The sequence below is a fragment of the Chiloscyllium punctatum genome, chromosome 29 (genome assembly GCF_047496795.1).
Source record: "Chiloscyllium punctatum isolate Juve2018m chromosome 29, sChiPun1.3, whole genome shotgun sequence".
NCBI classification, from domain to species: Eukaryota; Metazoa; Chordata; class Chondrichthyes; order Orectolobiformes; family Hemiscylliidae; genus Chiloscyllium; species Chiloscyllium punctatum.
This window is the reverse complement of record NC_092767.1, coordinates 77,650,621-77,668,018: the sequence shown is the minus strand read 5'-3', so window position 1 is coordinate 77,668,018 and position 17,398 is coordinate 77,650,621. Positions and strand designations below refer to the sequence as shown.

The following is a 17,398-nucleotide window of genomic DNA, read 5'->3' as shown; positions in this document are numbered from 1 at the left end:
GAGATGTTCAAGAATGGTTATTTGGGGAGGAATGATGAACAGAGGATATACAGAAAAGGCAGGAGACAGGTACTGGGGAATGGTGTTCGTTTGAAGAGCTGTAACAGTTGGATTATGGACGTAGGTTAGCTCGCTGAGCTGGAAGGTTCATTTTCAAACGTTTCGTCACCATATTCGGTAACATCATCAGTGAGACTCCGGTGAAGCACTGCTGTTAGTGACCTGCTTTCTATTTGTGTGTTTAGGTTTCCTTGGGCTGGTGATGTCATTTCCTGTGGTGATGTCATTTCCTGTTCTTTGCCTCAGAGGGTGATAAATGGGGTCCAAGTCAATGTGTTTGTTGATAGAGTTCCGGTTGGAATGCCACGCTTCTAGGAATTCTCGTGTGTCTCCGTTTGGTTTGTCCTAGAATGGGTGTGTTGTCCCAGTCGAAGTGGTGTCCTTCCTTATCTGTATGTACGGATACTAGTGAGAGAGGGTGCTATAACAATGCTCTGGGTTCTTGTGAGGCTGTGTACACTCTTGTTTGGAGTCAGAGCACAGTGCACGGCCTCATTGAACATCTCACAGACAGGAGAGCAAGGCCCCAGTGAGTTGGCCAAAAAAGTGTTTTTCACATTCGATACCAGAACTTGAAGTGTGCTAACCATCAGGAGAAAAACTGAAAAGGTTTAGCAACTGGCCTGAGAAAAAAAGAGAGGGAAAGGGGTGAGCACTCTGTGCCTTTAACAATCCCCGGAATCAAATTCACTGAAGTAAACCATGGTGCTGGGCATGCTGGAGATCTGAGACGAAAACACAAATGACTGGAGATCTTCAGGAGGTCTGTGGAGAGAGAGAGAAACAGAGTTAACGCTTTGAGATGAGTGACCCTTCTTCAGGACAGGTCACAAAACGTTAACTTGTGGAAATCTTAGAGTGAGAGAACAGGCCATTTGGCCCAACAAGTCCATGCCGACTCATCCCCCTACCCTATCCCTATAACCCTGCACTCATGGCGAACCCATACATATCCCTGCACACCACGGGGCAATTTAGCATGGCCACTCTAACCTGCACATCTTTGTATTGTGGGAGGAAACCAGAGGAAACCCACGCAGACACTGGGGAGAATGTGCAAACTCCACACAGACAGTCACTTGAGGGTGGAATCGAACTTAGATCCCTGGCGCTGTGAGGCAGCAGTGCTAACCACTGAGTCACCCCTCTGTTTTCTCTCCACATGGACCTTCTGAGCTTTTCCAGCAATTTCCGTTCTGTTTCTGATGTTCACCATCCACAGTTCTTTTGGTTTTAATAAAGAAATGCAGGGTTACAGTGAGGGGGTGGGTAAGTGGAGCTGACTCCATGATAAAGATCACCCATGATCCTATTGAATGGGGGATTTGGCTGGGGGGGGGTCAGATGACCTACTCCTGCTCCTAATTCTTATGTTCTCATATTTCTCCAGCAATTCCTGTTTTTCAATCGAATTCACTTGTGGGTCAGATATGTAAGAAAGTTCCAAATCCATTTGGGAAATCAGGAGAAACTTCTTTTACCCGGAGTGTGAGGACCATGTGGAACTTTTTAAAAATATTCATTCATGGGATGTGGGTGTCTCTGGCTAGGCCCAGAATTCTTTACCCCATCCCTAATTGCCCAGGGGGCAGTTAAGAGTCAACCCCATTGCTGTGGGACTGGAGTCACGTGTAGGCTCAACCAGGTAAGGATGGCAGTTTCCTTCCCTAAAGGGAATTAGAGACCCAAAAGGGGTTTTCCAAGAACTGCTTATAGAGGTTTATAAAATCATGAGGGGCATGGAGAGCATAAATAGACAAGGTCTTTTCCCTGGGGTCGGGGAGTCCAGAACTAGAGGGCATAGGTTTAGGGTGAGAGGGGAAAGATATAAAAGGGACCTAAGGGGCAATCTTTTCACACAGAGGGTGGTACGTGTATGGAATGAGCTGCCAGAGGATGTGGTGGAGACTGGTACAACTGCAACATTTAAAAGGCATCTGGATGGGTATATGAATAGGAAGGGTTTGGAGGGATATGGGCCGGGTGCTGGCAAATGAGAGTAGATTATGTTGGGATATCTGCTCGGCGTGGACGGGTTGGAGTGAAGGGTCTGTTTCTGTGCTGTCCATCTCTATGACAACAGATTCATGGTCATCATTAGGCTCTTAATTCCAGACTGTTATTGAACTCAAACTCCACCATCTGCAGTGGTTGGCTTCAACCCGCGTCCCTAGGACATCGCCTGAGTCTTGAGACGAGCAGTGCAGCGATAATACCACGAAGCTGTCACCTCCCCTAATCTCACACCCAAGGGGTTAGTAATACCAATATATTTCAGGGGAGGGAGGGACGGTGAGGTGGATAGTGTGAGGTAGGATGGGAGGAGAGCCATTGCAGCAGAAGTACCACCATGGTGCAGATGGGCTGAGCAACTTCGTTCTGGTCGGTTAATTCTATATAATTTACGTGAGATTAATGAGTTGCTAACTTGAGTCAAATATAAGGCATGAAGGTCTCCCTCCCTCTTGCTGGTTTTGATCTCTTCAGTACAACTTCCAGCTGCACCCTGAAGATTCCCTGATTCTTTAATTACACGCAGCGTTCCCTCTCATTGACTGCGACCATTCACCACCGAGTGACCTCAAACTTTCCCTGAATTCCCAGGTGAACCTTCGTCAGGGTTTTTCACTCTTCCTTTCAGTTATGATATGTTCTGGTGTTTTTGGAAAAGGATTAATATAAAAGAGACCACACATTGCTATCATTTCAGAATGAACATCCCAGCGCGTTTGCTGCCCACCCCCCATCAGAGAAATTGCCAAAGCAGACCGGATTATAGATGGCTCTCAAAATGAAGGATTGGTGAATTGTCAACTTACTGCAATAATGAAGGGTTATTGTACACTGTCGGAGGGTCAGTGCTGAGGGAGTGCCTCACTGTCGGAGGGTCAGTGCTGAGGGAGTGCCGCACTGTCGGAGGGTCAGTGCTGAGGGAGTGCCGCACTGTCGGAGGGTCAGTGCTGAAGGAGCGCCGCACTGTCGGAGGGTCAGTGCTGAGGGAGTGGGTACTGTCACAGGGTCAGTGCTGAGGGAGTGGGTACTGTCAGAGGGTCAGTGCTGAGGGAGTGGACACTGTCAGAGGATCAGTGCTGAGGGAGTGCCGCACTGTCGGAGGGTCAGTGCTGAGGGTGTGGGCACTGTCAGAGGGTCAGTGCTGAGGGAGTGGGCACTGTCAGAGGATCAGTGCTGAGGGAGTGCTGCGCTGTTGGAGGGTCAGTGCTGAGGGAGTGGGTACTGTCAGAGGGTCAGTGCTGAGGTAGTGCCGCACTGTTGGAGGGTCACATCTGAGGGAGTGCCGCACTGTTGGAGGGTCAGTGCTGAGGGAGTGCCGCACTGTCGGAGGGTCAGTGCTGAGGGAGTGCCGCACTGTCGGGGGGTCAGTGCTGAGGGAGTGGGTACTGTCAGAGGGTCAGTGCTGAGGGAGTGCCGCACTGCCGGATGGTCAGTGCTGAGGGTGTGCCTCACTATCGGAGGGTCAGTGCTGAGGGAGCCCCGCACTGTCAGAGGGTCAGTGCTGAGGGAGTGCTGCACTGTCGGAGGGTCAGTGCTGAGGGAGTGCCGCACTGTCGGAGGGTCAGTGCTGAGGGAGTGCCGCACTGTCAGAGGGTCAGTGCTCAGGGAGTGGGCACTGTGAGAGGGTCAGTGCTGAGGGAGTGGGTACTGTCAGAGGGTCAGTGCTGAGGGAGTGCCACACTGTCAGACGGTCAGTGCTGTGGGTGTGCTGCGCTGTTGGAGTGTCAGTGCTGAGGGAGTGCTGCAATGTCGGAGGGTCAGTGCTGAGAGAGTGCCGCACTGTCGGAGGGTCAGTGCTGAGGGAGCGCCGCACTGTCGGAGGGTCAGTGCTGAGGGAGTGCCGCACTGTCGGAGGGTCAGTGCTGAGGGAGCGCCGCACTGTCGGAGGGTCAGTGCTGAGGGAGCGCCGCACTGTCGGAGGATCAGTGCTGAGGGAGTGCTGCTCTGTTGGAGGGTCAGTGCTGAGGGAGTGCTGCTCTGTTGGAGGGTCAGTGCTGAGGGAGTGCCGCACTGAGGGAGCCTGTGTTGAACACGAAGTGTGTGTTTGGAGGTTGCTGGAGCTGTGTCGCTGATTTAGGGAGAACATGATCATGAACATTGCGGGTGCTCCTGACCACGGACAAACCAGTAAATGGTTGTGTGTTAAATTGAGGGAGGAGTGTTGGGCTATGTTCAGTCATTCTAATTGTGGCCTCAAATGTAAAAGCATTTCTGAGGGCTCATGTCCTGGAACATCTGGCATGTCAGTGACAGAGCTACCATACAGAGAAACTGGCTCAATTATTCACCGTGTTCGATAAACCTCAGCCATTCCCCCCTCCCAGTCTGGTGGGAAACATATTCTTTCCGTCCGACCTGGAATTTATATTCCAAGCATTCCAACTGAATCCCGAGCAGCTCCTGACAGGAGAGCGTGTAAATGATCCCAGACTGGAGACACCCTTCTGTTTGATATCATTGCCAAAGGTAATTCAGCGGGAATGCTTGGATTCGCTCTGTCCTGTTGGATTTTGCTTGGTGCGTTTAATTTCAGAACGGGAGATAAAATCTTAAACCCCCTTAACTATTAACAAAAGGGAAAAACAATCCCTCTTTGGTAATGAGAAAATATATCCCGGAATTTCAGCTCAATGCAGCAGGGTCACTACAGACACAGAAAAGTGTGATGTCAGTGCTAACTTCTTGAATGATTAATGTTCCCGGGGTGTCCTGAAGAGGTCCGACAGCGGTCTCCCCTGGTCCTTAGGCCAACGATCCTACCTCAACTCGCTGATTGTCTGCTTGGCGCCTCGTTTCTGTTTGTGGGATCTTGCTGTGCATGGACTGACATTTCCGACATTACTGGAGAGGCTGCCAGTCACCAGCTTTCCCTTGCACAGAGCCAAGGGAGGAGGGGGTGGGTGGGGGGGGAAGTATTTTCCTGGTCACGACTGTTCAGGGCTGTGTCCAGGAGAAACCTCTTGACTGTGAGAATGTTTTTGATATCCCTAATCTCAGGGTAGGGGGCTGAGCGGGTCAGGGAGAACAGACTGGGGGCAGCAAGGGGTCTTCATTACCTTGCAGTTCAGTCATGACTGCAAGAGCTGTCCTCCGATTTATTAAGGGGACACCTTGTGGTGGAGTGGAAGTGTCACTAGCTCTAACTAGGGGGTCCAGGTTACTCCTGAGGTGTATCTGAATATTTCTGAACAGGTTGGTTGGAAAATATGGTAGAACCTTCCATTGGTATTGTTTTGAACTGTCCCAGTGAGTGGATGATGAAGATTGTTGTCAAAGTATGTTTTTTTGTCGGCAATGCGACAGAATCGAGGAATATGGCACAGGTTTTGTTTATTCATTCCTGGGATCTGGGTGTCGTTGGCTGGGCCCAGCGTTTATTTCCCCGTCCCTGGAACTTGCAGGGGTTGGTGTTCCCATGTATCTGCTGCCCCTTGTCCTTCTAGATGGAAGTGGTCGTGGGTTTGGAAGGTGCTGTCTGAGGATCTGTGGTGAATTTCTGCAGTGCATCTTGTAGATGGAGTTGGTTAGCTCAGTTGGTTGATTGGCTGGTGAGAGATGCCAACAGTGTGGGTTCAATCCCTGCATTGGCTGATGTTACCATAAAGGACTCTCCTTCTCAACCACTCCCCTTGCCTGAGACACAGTGACCCTCAGGTTAATCCATCACCAATTCATCTCTCTCTCTCTTTCTAACGAGAGAACAGACCGATGCAAAAGGGAGTTTACCTATTTTTTGTTTTTTTTCCTTTTTTTAAGAGTGAACAGAATGTCTGACATTCCTTTTGTTACCCCCACACCACCGCCTAACTGCGGTAGTGCTTATTTTATCCCCCAGCCCCCATGGTGTGTGTGTGCAGGTGTGAGACACAGTGAGAGACACAAAGTGCACGAATCTTTATTCAATTGCCACCACCAGGAAGATAGGAAACACCAGAGTGGCCAGTGACAAGCACTGCCCTTCGCATCAAAGGGCAATGCTGTGTGATCAAAACAGTGAAAGGGAGGGTAGGGACTAAATCAAGATAGAGTTGGACGGGGAAATAATACACTCCACTCCCTGCGGCACCCACCTCTCCCTGAACAACTCCAGGGTGTTGGTGGACACCGCGTGCTCCTTCTCCAAGGACACCCGGGCTCTAACGTAACCCCGGAAGAGGGGCAGGCAGTCGGCCCTAACGACCCCCTCCACGGCCCGCTGCATGGACCTGTTGATGGCCAGCACCTCATCTTCCGCCTAGGAACCCTCCAACCACAAGGGATGAACTCAGATTTCTCCAGTTTCCTCATTTCCCCTCCCCCCACCTTGTCTCAGTCCCAACCCTCGAACTCAGCACCACCTTCCTAACCTGCAATCTTCTTCCTGACCTCTCCGCCCCCACCCCCACTCCAGCCTATCTCCCTCACCTTGACCTCCCTCCACCTATCGCATTTCCAACGCCCCTCCCCCAAGTCCCTCCTCCCTACCTTTTGTCTTAGCCTGCTGGGCACACTTTCCTCATTCCTGAAGAAGGGCTCATGCCCGAAACGTCGATTCTCCTGCTCCTTGGATGGTGCCTGACCTGCTGCGCTTTTCCAGCAACACATTTTCAGCTCTGATCTCCAGCATCTGCAGTCCTCACTTTCTCCTCTATGGCCAGTTTGGCCAGGCCCAGGAGCAGACCCACGAGGAGGTCTTCAGACCTGCCCTCCCTCCTCCGTACTGGGTGCCCGAAGATCAGGAGCGTGGGACTGAAGTGGAACCAAAAGCAGAAGAGGAGGTTTTTAAGAAAATCAAAAAGGGAGTGCAAACGCCCGTCTACACTGCCCGCTGTCTCGGGAAAGGAACCGACATCATCAAAGACCCCTCCCACCCCGGTTATAATCTCTCCCACCCTCTTCCATCAGGCAGAGGATACAAAAGCTCAAACACACGGGCCGACAGATTCAAGAACAGCTTCTTCCCTGCTGTTGTTAGGCTGCTGGATGGAGCTCTCACATTTCAAATCTAATGTTGATCTCGCTCTCTTTGCGTCTTTCTACAGTCGTAACATTGTATTCCTCACTCTGTTCAACTACCCTAATGCACTTTGTACAGTATGATCTGCACACAAAACAAAACGTTCCACAGTAGCTAGGTACATTTCACAATAATAAATCAGGTGAAAGGGAAGGCTGGTAGATGAAGGGAATGCTGGATGATGAGAGAAATTGAGGGTTTGGTTCAGCAAAAGAAGGAACCATATGTCAGGTATAGACAGGAGAGATCGAGTGAATCCTTAGAAGAGTCTAAAGGCATAGGAGTATACTTAAGAGGGAAATCAGGAGGGCAAAAAGGGGACATAAGATAGCTTTGGCAAATAGGGTTAAGGAGAATCCAAGGGGTTTTTACAAATACATTAAGGACAAAAGGGTGACTAGGGAGAGAATAGGGCCCCTCAAAGATCAGCAAGGCGGCCTTTGTGTGGAGCTGCAGGAGATGGGAGAGATACTAAATGAATATTTTGCATCAGTGTTTACAGTGGAAAAGGACATGGAAGATATAGACTATAGGGAAATAGATGGTGACATCTTGAAAAATGTCACATTACAGAGGAGGAAGTGCTGGATATGTTGAAACACATAAAAGTGGATAAATCCCCAGGACCTAGAACTCTGTGGGAAGCCAGGAAAGTGATTGCTGGGCCTCTCGCTGAGATATTTGTATCATCGATAGTCACAGGTGAGATGCCGGAAGACTGGAAGTTGGCAAACGTGTTGCCACTGTTTAAGAAGGGTGGTAAAGACAAGCCAGGGAACTATAGACCGGTGAGCCTGACCTCAGTGGTGGGCAAGTTGTTGGAGGGAATCCTGAGGGACAGGATGAACATGTATTTGGAAAGGCAAAGTCAACATAGCTTTGTGCGTGGGAAATCATGTCTCACAAACTTGATTGAGTTTTTTGAAGAAGTAACTAAGAGGATTGATGAGGGCAGAGCAATAGATATGATCTATATGAAATTCAGTAAGGCGTTCGACAAGGTTCCCCATGGGAGACTGATTAGCAAGGTTAGATCTCATGGAATACAGGGAGAACTAGCCATTTGGATACAAAACTGGCTCCAAGGTAGAAGACAGAGGGTGGTGGTGGAGGGTTGTTTTTCAGTCTGGAGGCCTGTGACCAGTGGAGTGCCACAAGGATCGGTGCTGGGTCCTCTACTTTTTATCATTTACATAAATGATTTGGATGTGAGCATTAGAGGTACAGTTAGTAAGTTTGCAGATGACCCAAAATTGGAGGTGTCATGGACATCGAAGAAGGTTACCTCAGATTACAACAGGATCTGGACCAGATGGGCCAATGGGCTGAGGAGTGGCAGATGGAGTTTAATTCAGATAAATGAGGTGCTGCATTTTGGGAAAGCAAACCTTAGCAGGACTTATACAGTTAATGATAACTTCTTAGGGAGTATTGCTGAACAAAGAGACCTTGGAGTGCAGGTTCATAGCTCCTTGAAAATGGAGTTGCAGGTAGATAGGATAGTGAAGAAGGTGTTTGGTATGCTTTCCTTTATTGCTCAGAGTATTGAGTACAGGAGTTGGGAGGTCATGTTGCGGCTGTACAGGACATTGGTTAGGCCACTGTTGGAATATTGCATGCAATTCTGGTCTCCTTCCTATTGGAAAGATGTTGTGAAACTTGAAAGGGTTCAGAAAAGATTTACAAGGATGTTGCCAGGGTTGGACGATTTGAACTACAGGGAGAGGCTGAACAGGCTGGGGCTATTTTCCCTGGAGCGTCGGAGGCTGAGGGGTGACCTTATAGAGGCTTATAAAATTATGAGGGGCATGGATAGGATAAATAGATAAATAGATAAGGCCTTTTACCTGGGGTGGGGGAGTCCAGAACTAGAGGGTATAGGTTTAGGGTGAGAGAGGAAAGATATAAAAGAGACCTAAGGGGCAATCTTTTCACACAGAGGGTGGTACGTATATGGAATGAGCTGCCAAAGGAAGTGGTGGAGGCTTTTAAATTACAACATTTAAAAGGCATTTGGATGGGTATATGAATAGGAAGGGTTTGGAGGGATATGGGCCCGATGCTGGCAAATGGGTATAGATTAAATTGGGATATCTGGTCAGCATGGAGGAGTTGGACCAAAGGGCCTGTTTCCGTGCTGTACGTCTCTATGTCTCTGAATCCTGCCCAAAAATCTAACCATGTGATTTTGTTCTCGCAGTGAGCTGCTCGTGGATCTGGAGAGCTGTAAAGACGCTGTTGAGGTAGCGGAATGTTTCGTCGAGCGGGTGAGAGTCTTCGTTAGTTCACTGTGTGTCAATCAGTGTTTTAATGGAATTGTCAGACAGTCGTCTGTACCCACTAACATGATCACTGTCAGCCCAGTATTTCCCAATCTGACCCTGTTTTACCCTGATTACTGTCAGCCCAGTATTACCCAATCTGACCCTGTTTTACCCTGATTACTGTCACCCCAGTATTTCCCAATCTGACCCTGTTTTACCCCGATCACTGTAACCCCAGTATTACCCAATCTGACCCTGTTTTGCCCTGATTACTGTAACCCCAGTATTTCCCTATCTGACCCTGTTTTACCCCGATCTCTGTAACCCCAGTATTACTCAATCTGACCCTGTTTTACCCTGATCGCTGTAACCCCAGTATTTCCCAAACTGACCCTGTTTTACCCCGATTACTGTAACCCCAGTATTTGCCTATCTGACCCTGTTTTGCCCTGATTACTGTAACCCCAGTATTACCCAATCTGACCCTGTTTTACCCCGATCACTGTAACCCCAGTATTTCCCAATCTGACCCTGTTTTACCCCGATTACTGTAACCCCAGTATTTCCCAATCTGACGCTGTTTTACCCCGATCGCTGTAACCCAGTATTACCCAATCTGACCCTGTTTTACCCCGATGGCTGTAACCCCAGTATTACCCAATCTGACCCTGTTTTACCCCGATTACTGTAACCCCAGTATTTCCCAATCTGACCCTGTTTTACCCCGATTGCTGTAACCCCAGTACTACCCAATCTGACCCTGTTTTACCCTGATTACTGTAACCCCAGTATTACCCAATCTGACCCTGTTTTACCCTGATTACTGTAACCCCAGTATTACCCAATCTGACCGTGTTTTACCCCGATCACTGTAACCCCAGTATTTCCCAATCTGACCCTGTTTTAACCTGATTACTGTAACCTCAGTATTACCCAATCTGACCCTGTTTTACCCCGATTACTGTAACCCCAGTATTACCCAATCTGACCCTGTTTTACCCCGATTACTGTAACTCCAGTATTACCCAATCTGACCCTGTTTTACCCCGATTACTGTAACCCCAATATTTCCCTATCTGACCCTATTTTACCCCGATCACTGTAACCCCAGTATTTCCCAATCTGACCCTATTTTACCACGATCGCTGTAACCCCAGTATTTCCCAATCTGACCCTGTTTTACCCCGATTACCGTAACCCCAGTATTTCCCAATCTGACCCTGTTTTACCCTGATCGCTGTAGCCCCAGTATTTCCCTATCTGACCCTGTTTTACCCTGATTACTGTAACCCCAGTATTACCCAATCTGACCCTGTTTTACCCCGATCGCTGTAACACAGTAATACCCAATCTGACCCTGTTTTACCCCAATTATTGTAACGCGAGTATTACCCAATCTGACCCTGTTTTACCCCGATTACTGTAACCCCAGTATTACTCAATCTGACCCTGTTTTACCCCGATTACTGTAACCCCAGTATTGCCCAATCTGACCCTGTTTTACCCCGATCTCTCTAACCCCAGTATTACCCCATCTGACCCTGTTTTACCCTGATCGCTGTAACCCCAGTATTTCCCAAACTGACCCAGTTTTACCCCGATTACTTTAACCCCAGTATTACCCAATCTGACCCTGTTTTACCCCGATTACTGTAACCCCAGTATTTCCCAATCTGACCCTGTTTTACCCCGATCACTGTAACCCCAGTATTTCCCTATCGGACCCTGTTTTACCCCGATTACTGTAACCCCAGTATTTCTCAATCTGACCCTGTTTTACCCCGATCGCTGTAACCCCAGTATTTCCCAATCTGACCCTGTTTTACCCTAATTACTGTAACCCCAGTATTTCCCTATCTGACCCTGTTTTACCCTGATCGCTGTAACCCCAGTATTTCCCTATCTGACCCTGTTTTACCCTGAATACTGTAACCCCAGTATTTCCCAATCTGACCGTGTTTTACCCTGATTACTGTAACCCCAGTATTACCCAATCTGACCCTGTTTTACCCCGATCGCTGTAACCCCAGTATTACCCATTCTGACCCTGTTTTACCCTGATTACTGTAACCCCAGTATTACCCAATCTGACCCTGTTTTACCCCGATCACTGTAACCCCAGTATTACCCAATCTGACCCTGTTTTACCCTGATCGCTGTAACCCCAGTATTACCCAATCTGACCCTGTTTTACCCTGATCGCTGTAACCCCAGTATTACCCAATCTGACCCTGTTTTACCCTGATTACTGCAACCCCAGTATTTCCCTATCTGACCCTGTTTTACCCCGATCGCTGTAACCCCAGTATTTCCCAATCTGACCCTGTTTTACCCCGATTACTGTAACCCCAGTATTTCCCAATCTGACCTTGTTTTACCTTGATTATTGTAACCCCAGTATTACCCAATCTGACCCTGTTTTACCCCGATCACTGTAACCCCAGTATTTCCCAATCTGACCCTGTTTTACCCCGATTGCTGTAACCCCAGTACTACCCAATCTGACCCTGTTTTACCCCGATTACTGTAACCCCAGTATTACCCAATCTGACCCTGTTTTACCCCGATTGCTGTAACCCCAGTATTACCCATTCTGACCCTGTTTTACCCCGATTACTGTAACCCCAGTATTTCGAATCTGACCCTGTTTTACACCGATTACTGTAACCCCAGTATTTCCGAATCTGACCCTGTTTTACCCTGATTACTGTAACCCCAGTATTACCCAATCTGACCCTGTTTTACCCTGATCGCTGTAATCCCAGTATTACCCAATCTGACCCTGTTTTACCCTGATTACTGTAACCCCATTATTACGTAATCTGACCCTGTTTTACCCCGATCGCTGTAACCCAGTAATAACCAATCTGACCCTGTTTTACCCCAATTACTGTAACCCGAGTATTACCCAATCTGACCCTGTTTTAACCCGATTACTGTAACCCCAGTATTACTCAATCTGACCCTGTTTTACCCCGATTACTGTAACCCCAGTATTGCCCAATCTGACCCTGTTTTACCCCGATCCCTCTAACCCCAGTATTACCCCATCTGACCCTGTTTTACCCTGATCGCTGTAACCCCAGTATTTCCCAAACTGACCCAGTTTTACCCCGATTACTGTAACCCCAGTATTTCCCTATCTGACCCTGTTTTACCCTGATTACTGTAACCCCAGTATTCCCCAATCTGACCCTGTTTTACCCCGATCACTGTAACCCCAGTATTTCCCTATCTGACCCTGTTTTACCCTGATTACTGTAACCCCATTATTACCCTATCTGACCCTGTTTTACCCTGAATACTGTAACCCCAGTATTTCCCAATCTGACCGTGTTTTACCCTGATTACTGTAACCCCAGTATTACCCAATCTGACCCTGTTTTACCCCGATCGCTGTAACCCCAGTATTACCCATTCTGACCCTGTTTTACCCTGATTACTGTAACCCCAGTATTACCCAATCTGACCCTGTTTTACCCCGATCACTGTAACCCCAGTATTACCCAATCTGACCCTGTTTTACCCTGATCGCTGTAACCCCAGTATTACCCAATCTGACCCTGTTTTACCCTGATCGCTGTAACCCCAGTATTACCCAATCTGACCCTGTTTTACCCTGATTACTGTAACCCCAGTATTTCCCTATCTGACCCTGTTTTACCCCGATCGCTGTAACCCCAGTATTTCCCAATCTGACCCTGTTTTACCCCGATTACTGTAACCCCAGTATTTCCCAATCTGACCTTGTTTTACCCTGATTATTGTAACCCCAGTATTACCCAATCTGACCCTGTTTTACCCCGATTACTGTAACCCCAGTATTTCCCAATCTGACCCTGTTTTACCCCGATTGCTGTAACCCCAGTACTACCCAATCTGACCCTGTTTTACCCCGATTACTGTAACCCCAGTATTACCCAATCTGACCCTGTTTTACCCCGATTGCTGTAACCCCAGTATTTCCCAATCTGACCCTGTTTTACCCCGATTACTGTAACCCCAGTATTTCCCAATCTGACCCTGTTTTACCCCGATCACTGTAACCCCAGTATTACCTAATCTGACCCTGTTTTACCCCGATCGCTGTAACCCCAGTATTACCCATTCTGACCCTGTTTTACCCTGATTACTGTAACCCCAGTATTACCCAATCTGACCCTGTTTTACCCCAATCACTTTAACCCCAGTATTACCCAATCTGACCCTGTTTTACCCTGATCGCTGTAACCCCAGTATTACGCAATCTGACCCTGTTTTACCCTGATTACTGTAACCCCAGTATTACCCAATCTGACCCTGTTTTACCCCGATCACTGTAACCTCAGTATTTCCCTATCTGACCCTGTTTTACCCTGATTACTGTAACCCCATTATTACCCAATCTGACCCTGTTTTACCCCGTTTACTGTAACCCCAGTATTTCCCAATCTGACCCTGTTTTACCCCGATCACTGTAACCCCAGTATTTGCCTATCTGACCCTGTTTTACCCCAATTACTGTAACCCCAGTATTTCCCAATCTGACCCTGTTTTACCCCGATCGCTGTAACCCCAGTATTTCCCAATCTGTCCCTGTTTTACCCCGATTACTGTAACCCCAGTATTTCGAATCTGACCCTGTTTTACCCCGATTACTGTAACCCCAGTATTTCCGAATCTGACCCTGTTTTACCCTGATTACTGTAACCCCAGTATTACCCAATCTGACCCTGTTTTACCCTGATCGCTGTAATCCCAGTATTACCCAATCTGACCCTGTTTTACCCTGATTACTGTAACCCCATTATTACCTAATCTGACCCTGTTTTACCCCGATCGCTCTAACCCAGTAATACCCAATCTGACCCTGTTTTACCCCAATTACTGTAACCCGAGTATTACCCAATCTGACCCTGTTTTAACCCGATTACTGTAACCCCAGTATTACTCAATCTGACCCTGTTTTACCCCGATTACTGTAACCCCAGTATTGCCCAATCTGACCCTGTTTTACCCCGATCCCTCTAACCCCAGTATTACCCCATCTGACCCTGTTTTACCCTGATCGCTGTAACCCCAGTATTTCCCAAACTGACCCAGTTTTACCCCGATTACTGTAACCCCAGTATTTCCCAATCTGACCCTGTTTTACCCCGATTGCTGTAACCCCAGTATTTCCCAATCTGGCCCTGTTTTACCCCGATCACTGTAACCCCAGTATTTCCCAATCTGACCCTGTTTTACCCCGATTACTGTAACCCCAGTATTTCCCAATCTGACCCTGTTTTACCCCGATCGCTGTAACCCCAGTATTTCCCAATCTGACCCTGTTTTACCTTGATTACTGTAACCCCAGTATTTCCCAATCTGACCCTATTTTACCTTGATTACTGTAACCCCAGGATTTCCCAATCTGACCCTGTTTTACCCCGATTACTGTAACCCCAGTATTTCCCAATCTGACCCTGTTTTACCCCGATTACTGTTACCCCAGTATTTCCCAATCTGACCCTGTTTTACCCTGATCGCTGTAACCCCAGTATTTCCCTATCTGACCCTGTTTTACCCTGATTACTGTAACCCGAGTATTTCCGAATCTGACCCTGTTTCACCCCAATTACTGTAACCCCAGTATTACCCAATCTGACCCTGTTTTACCCCGATCACTGTAACCCCAGTATGACCCAATCTGACCCGTTTTACCCCGATTACTGTAACCCCAGTATTTCCCAATCTGACCCTGTTTTACCCCGATTGCTGTAACCCCAGTACTACCCAATCTGACCCTGTTTTACCCTGATTACTGTAACCCCAGTATTTCCCAAACTGACCCTGTTTTACCCCGATTGCTGTAACCCCAGTATTTCCCAATCTGACCCTGTTTTACCCCGATTACTGTAACCCCAGTATTTCCCAATCTGACCCTGTTTTACCCTGATTACTGTAACCCCAGTATTTCCCTATCTGACCGTGTTTTACCCCGATCACTGTAACCCCAGTATTTCCCAATCTGACCCTGTTTTACCCTGATTACTGTAACCCCAGTATTTCCCTATCTGACCGTGTTTTACCCCGATCACTGTAACCCCAGTATTTCCCAATCTGACCCTGTTTTACCCCGATCACTGTAACCCCAGTATTTCCCAATCTGACCCTGTTTTACCCCGATTACTGTAACCGCAGTATTACCCAATCTGACCCTGTTTTACCCTGATTACTGTAACCCCAGTATTTCCCTATCTGCCCCTGTTTTACCCCGATGGCTGTAACCCCAGTATTACCCAATCTGACCCTGTTTTACCCCGATTACTGTAACCCCAGTATTTCCCAATCTGACCCTGTTTTACCCCGATCACTGTAACTCCAGTATTTCCCAATCTGACCCTGTTTTACCCCGATGGCTGTAACCCCAGTATTACCCAATCTGACCCTGTTTTACCCCGATTACTGTAACCCCAGTATTTCCCAATCTGACCCCGTTTTACCCCAATTACTGTAACCCGAGTATTACCCAATCTGACCCTGTTTTAACCCGATTACTGTAACCCCAGTATTACTCAATCTGACCCTGTTTTACCCCGATTACTGTAACCCCAGTATTGCCCAATCTGACCCTGTTTTACCCCGATCCCTCTACCCCAGTATTACCCCATCTGACCCTGTTTTACCCTGATCGCTGTAACCCCAGTATTTCCCAAACTGACCCAGTTTTACCCCGATTGCTGTAACCCCAGTATTTCCCTATCTGACCCTGTTTTACCCTGATTACTGTAACCCCAGTATTACCCAATCTGACCCTGTTTTACCCCGATTACTGTAACCCCAGTATTTCCCAATCTGGCCCTGTTTTACCCCGATCACTGTAACCCCAGTATTCCCAATCTGACCCTGTTTTACCCCGATTACTGTAACCCCAGTATTTCCCAATCTGACCCTGTTTTACCCCGATCGCTGTAACCCCAGTATTTCCCAATCTGATCCTGTTTTACCTTGATTACTGTAACCCCAGTATTTCCCTATCTGACCCTGTTTTACCCCGATTACTGTAACCCCAGTATTTCCCAATCTGACCCTGTTTTACCCCGATTACTGTAACCCCAGTATTTCCCAATCTGACGCTGTTTTACCCCGATCGCTGTAACCCCAGTATTACCCAATCTGACCCTGTTTTACCCCGATGGCTGTAACCCCAGTATTACCCAATCTGACCCTGTTTTACCCCGATTACTGTAACCCCAGTATTTCCCAATCTGACCCTGTTTTACCCCGATTGCTGTAACCCCAGTACTACCCAATCTGACCCTGTTTTACCCCGATTGCTGTAACCCCAGTACTACCCAATCTGACCCTGTTTTACCCCGATTACTGTAACCCCAGTATTTCCCAATCTGACCCTGTTTTACCCCGATCACTGTAATCCCAGTATTTCCCAATCTGACCCTGTTTTACCCTGATTACTGTAACCCCAGTATTTCCCTATCTGACCCTGTTTTACCCTAATTACTGTAACCCCAGTATTTCCCAATCTGACCCTGTTTTACCCCGATCACTGTAACCCCAGTATTACTCAATCTGACCCTGTTTTGCCCCGATTACTGTAACCCCAGTATTTGCCTATCTGACCCTGTTTTACCCTGATTACTGTAACCCCAGTATTACCCAATCTGACCCTGTTTTACCCCGATCACTGTAACCCCAGTATTTCCCAATCTGACCCTGTTTTACCCCGATGGCTGTAACCCCAGTATTACCCAATCTGACCCTGTTTTACCCCGATTACTGTAACCCTAGTATTTCCCAATCTGACCCTGTTTTACCCCGATTGCTGTAACCCCAGTACTACCCAATCTGACCCTGTTTTACCCTGATTACTGTAACCCCAGTATTACCCAATCTGATCCTGTTTTACCCCGATTGCTGTAACCCCAGTACTACCCAATCTGACCCTGTTTTACCCCGATTACTGTAACCCCAGTATTTCCCTATCTGACCCTGTTTTACCCTAATTAATGTAACCCCAGTATTTCCCAATCTGACCCTGTTTTACCCCGATCACTGTAACCCCAGTATTTCCCAATCTGAC

At 47.9% G+C, this 17,398-nt stretch overlaps 1 protein-coding gene across 3 annotated transcripts in view; it reads left to right on the top strand.

Annotated features, from left to right (window-relative positions):
• LOC140454634 (uncharacterized) overlaps window positions 1-17,398 on the top strand; it is a 222,696-nt gene that overhangs the window by 97,125 nt on the left and 108,173 nt on the right. For all 3 annotated transcript variants that reach the window (XM_072549541.1, XM_072549542.1, XM_072549540.1), the window contains exon 5: window positions 9,270-9,336. In XM_072549541.1, coding sequence (XP_072405642.1) covers window positions 9,270-9,336 — 67 coding nt within the window. The remainder of the gene's footprint in view (window positions 1-9,269; window positions 9,337-17,398) is intronic.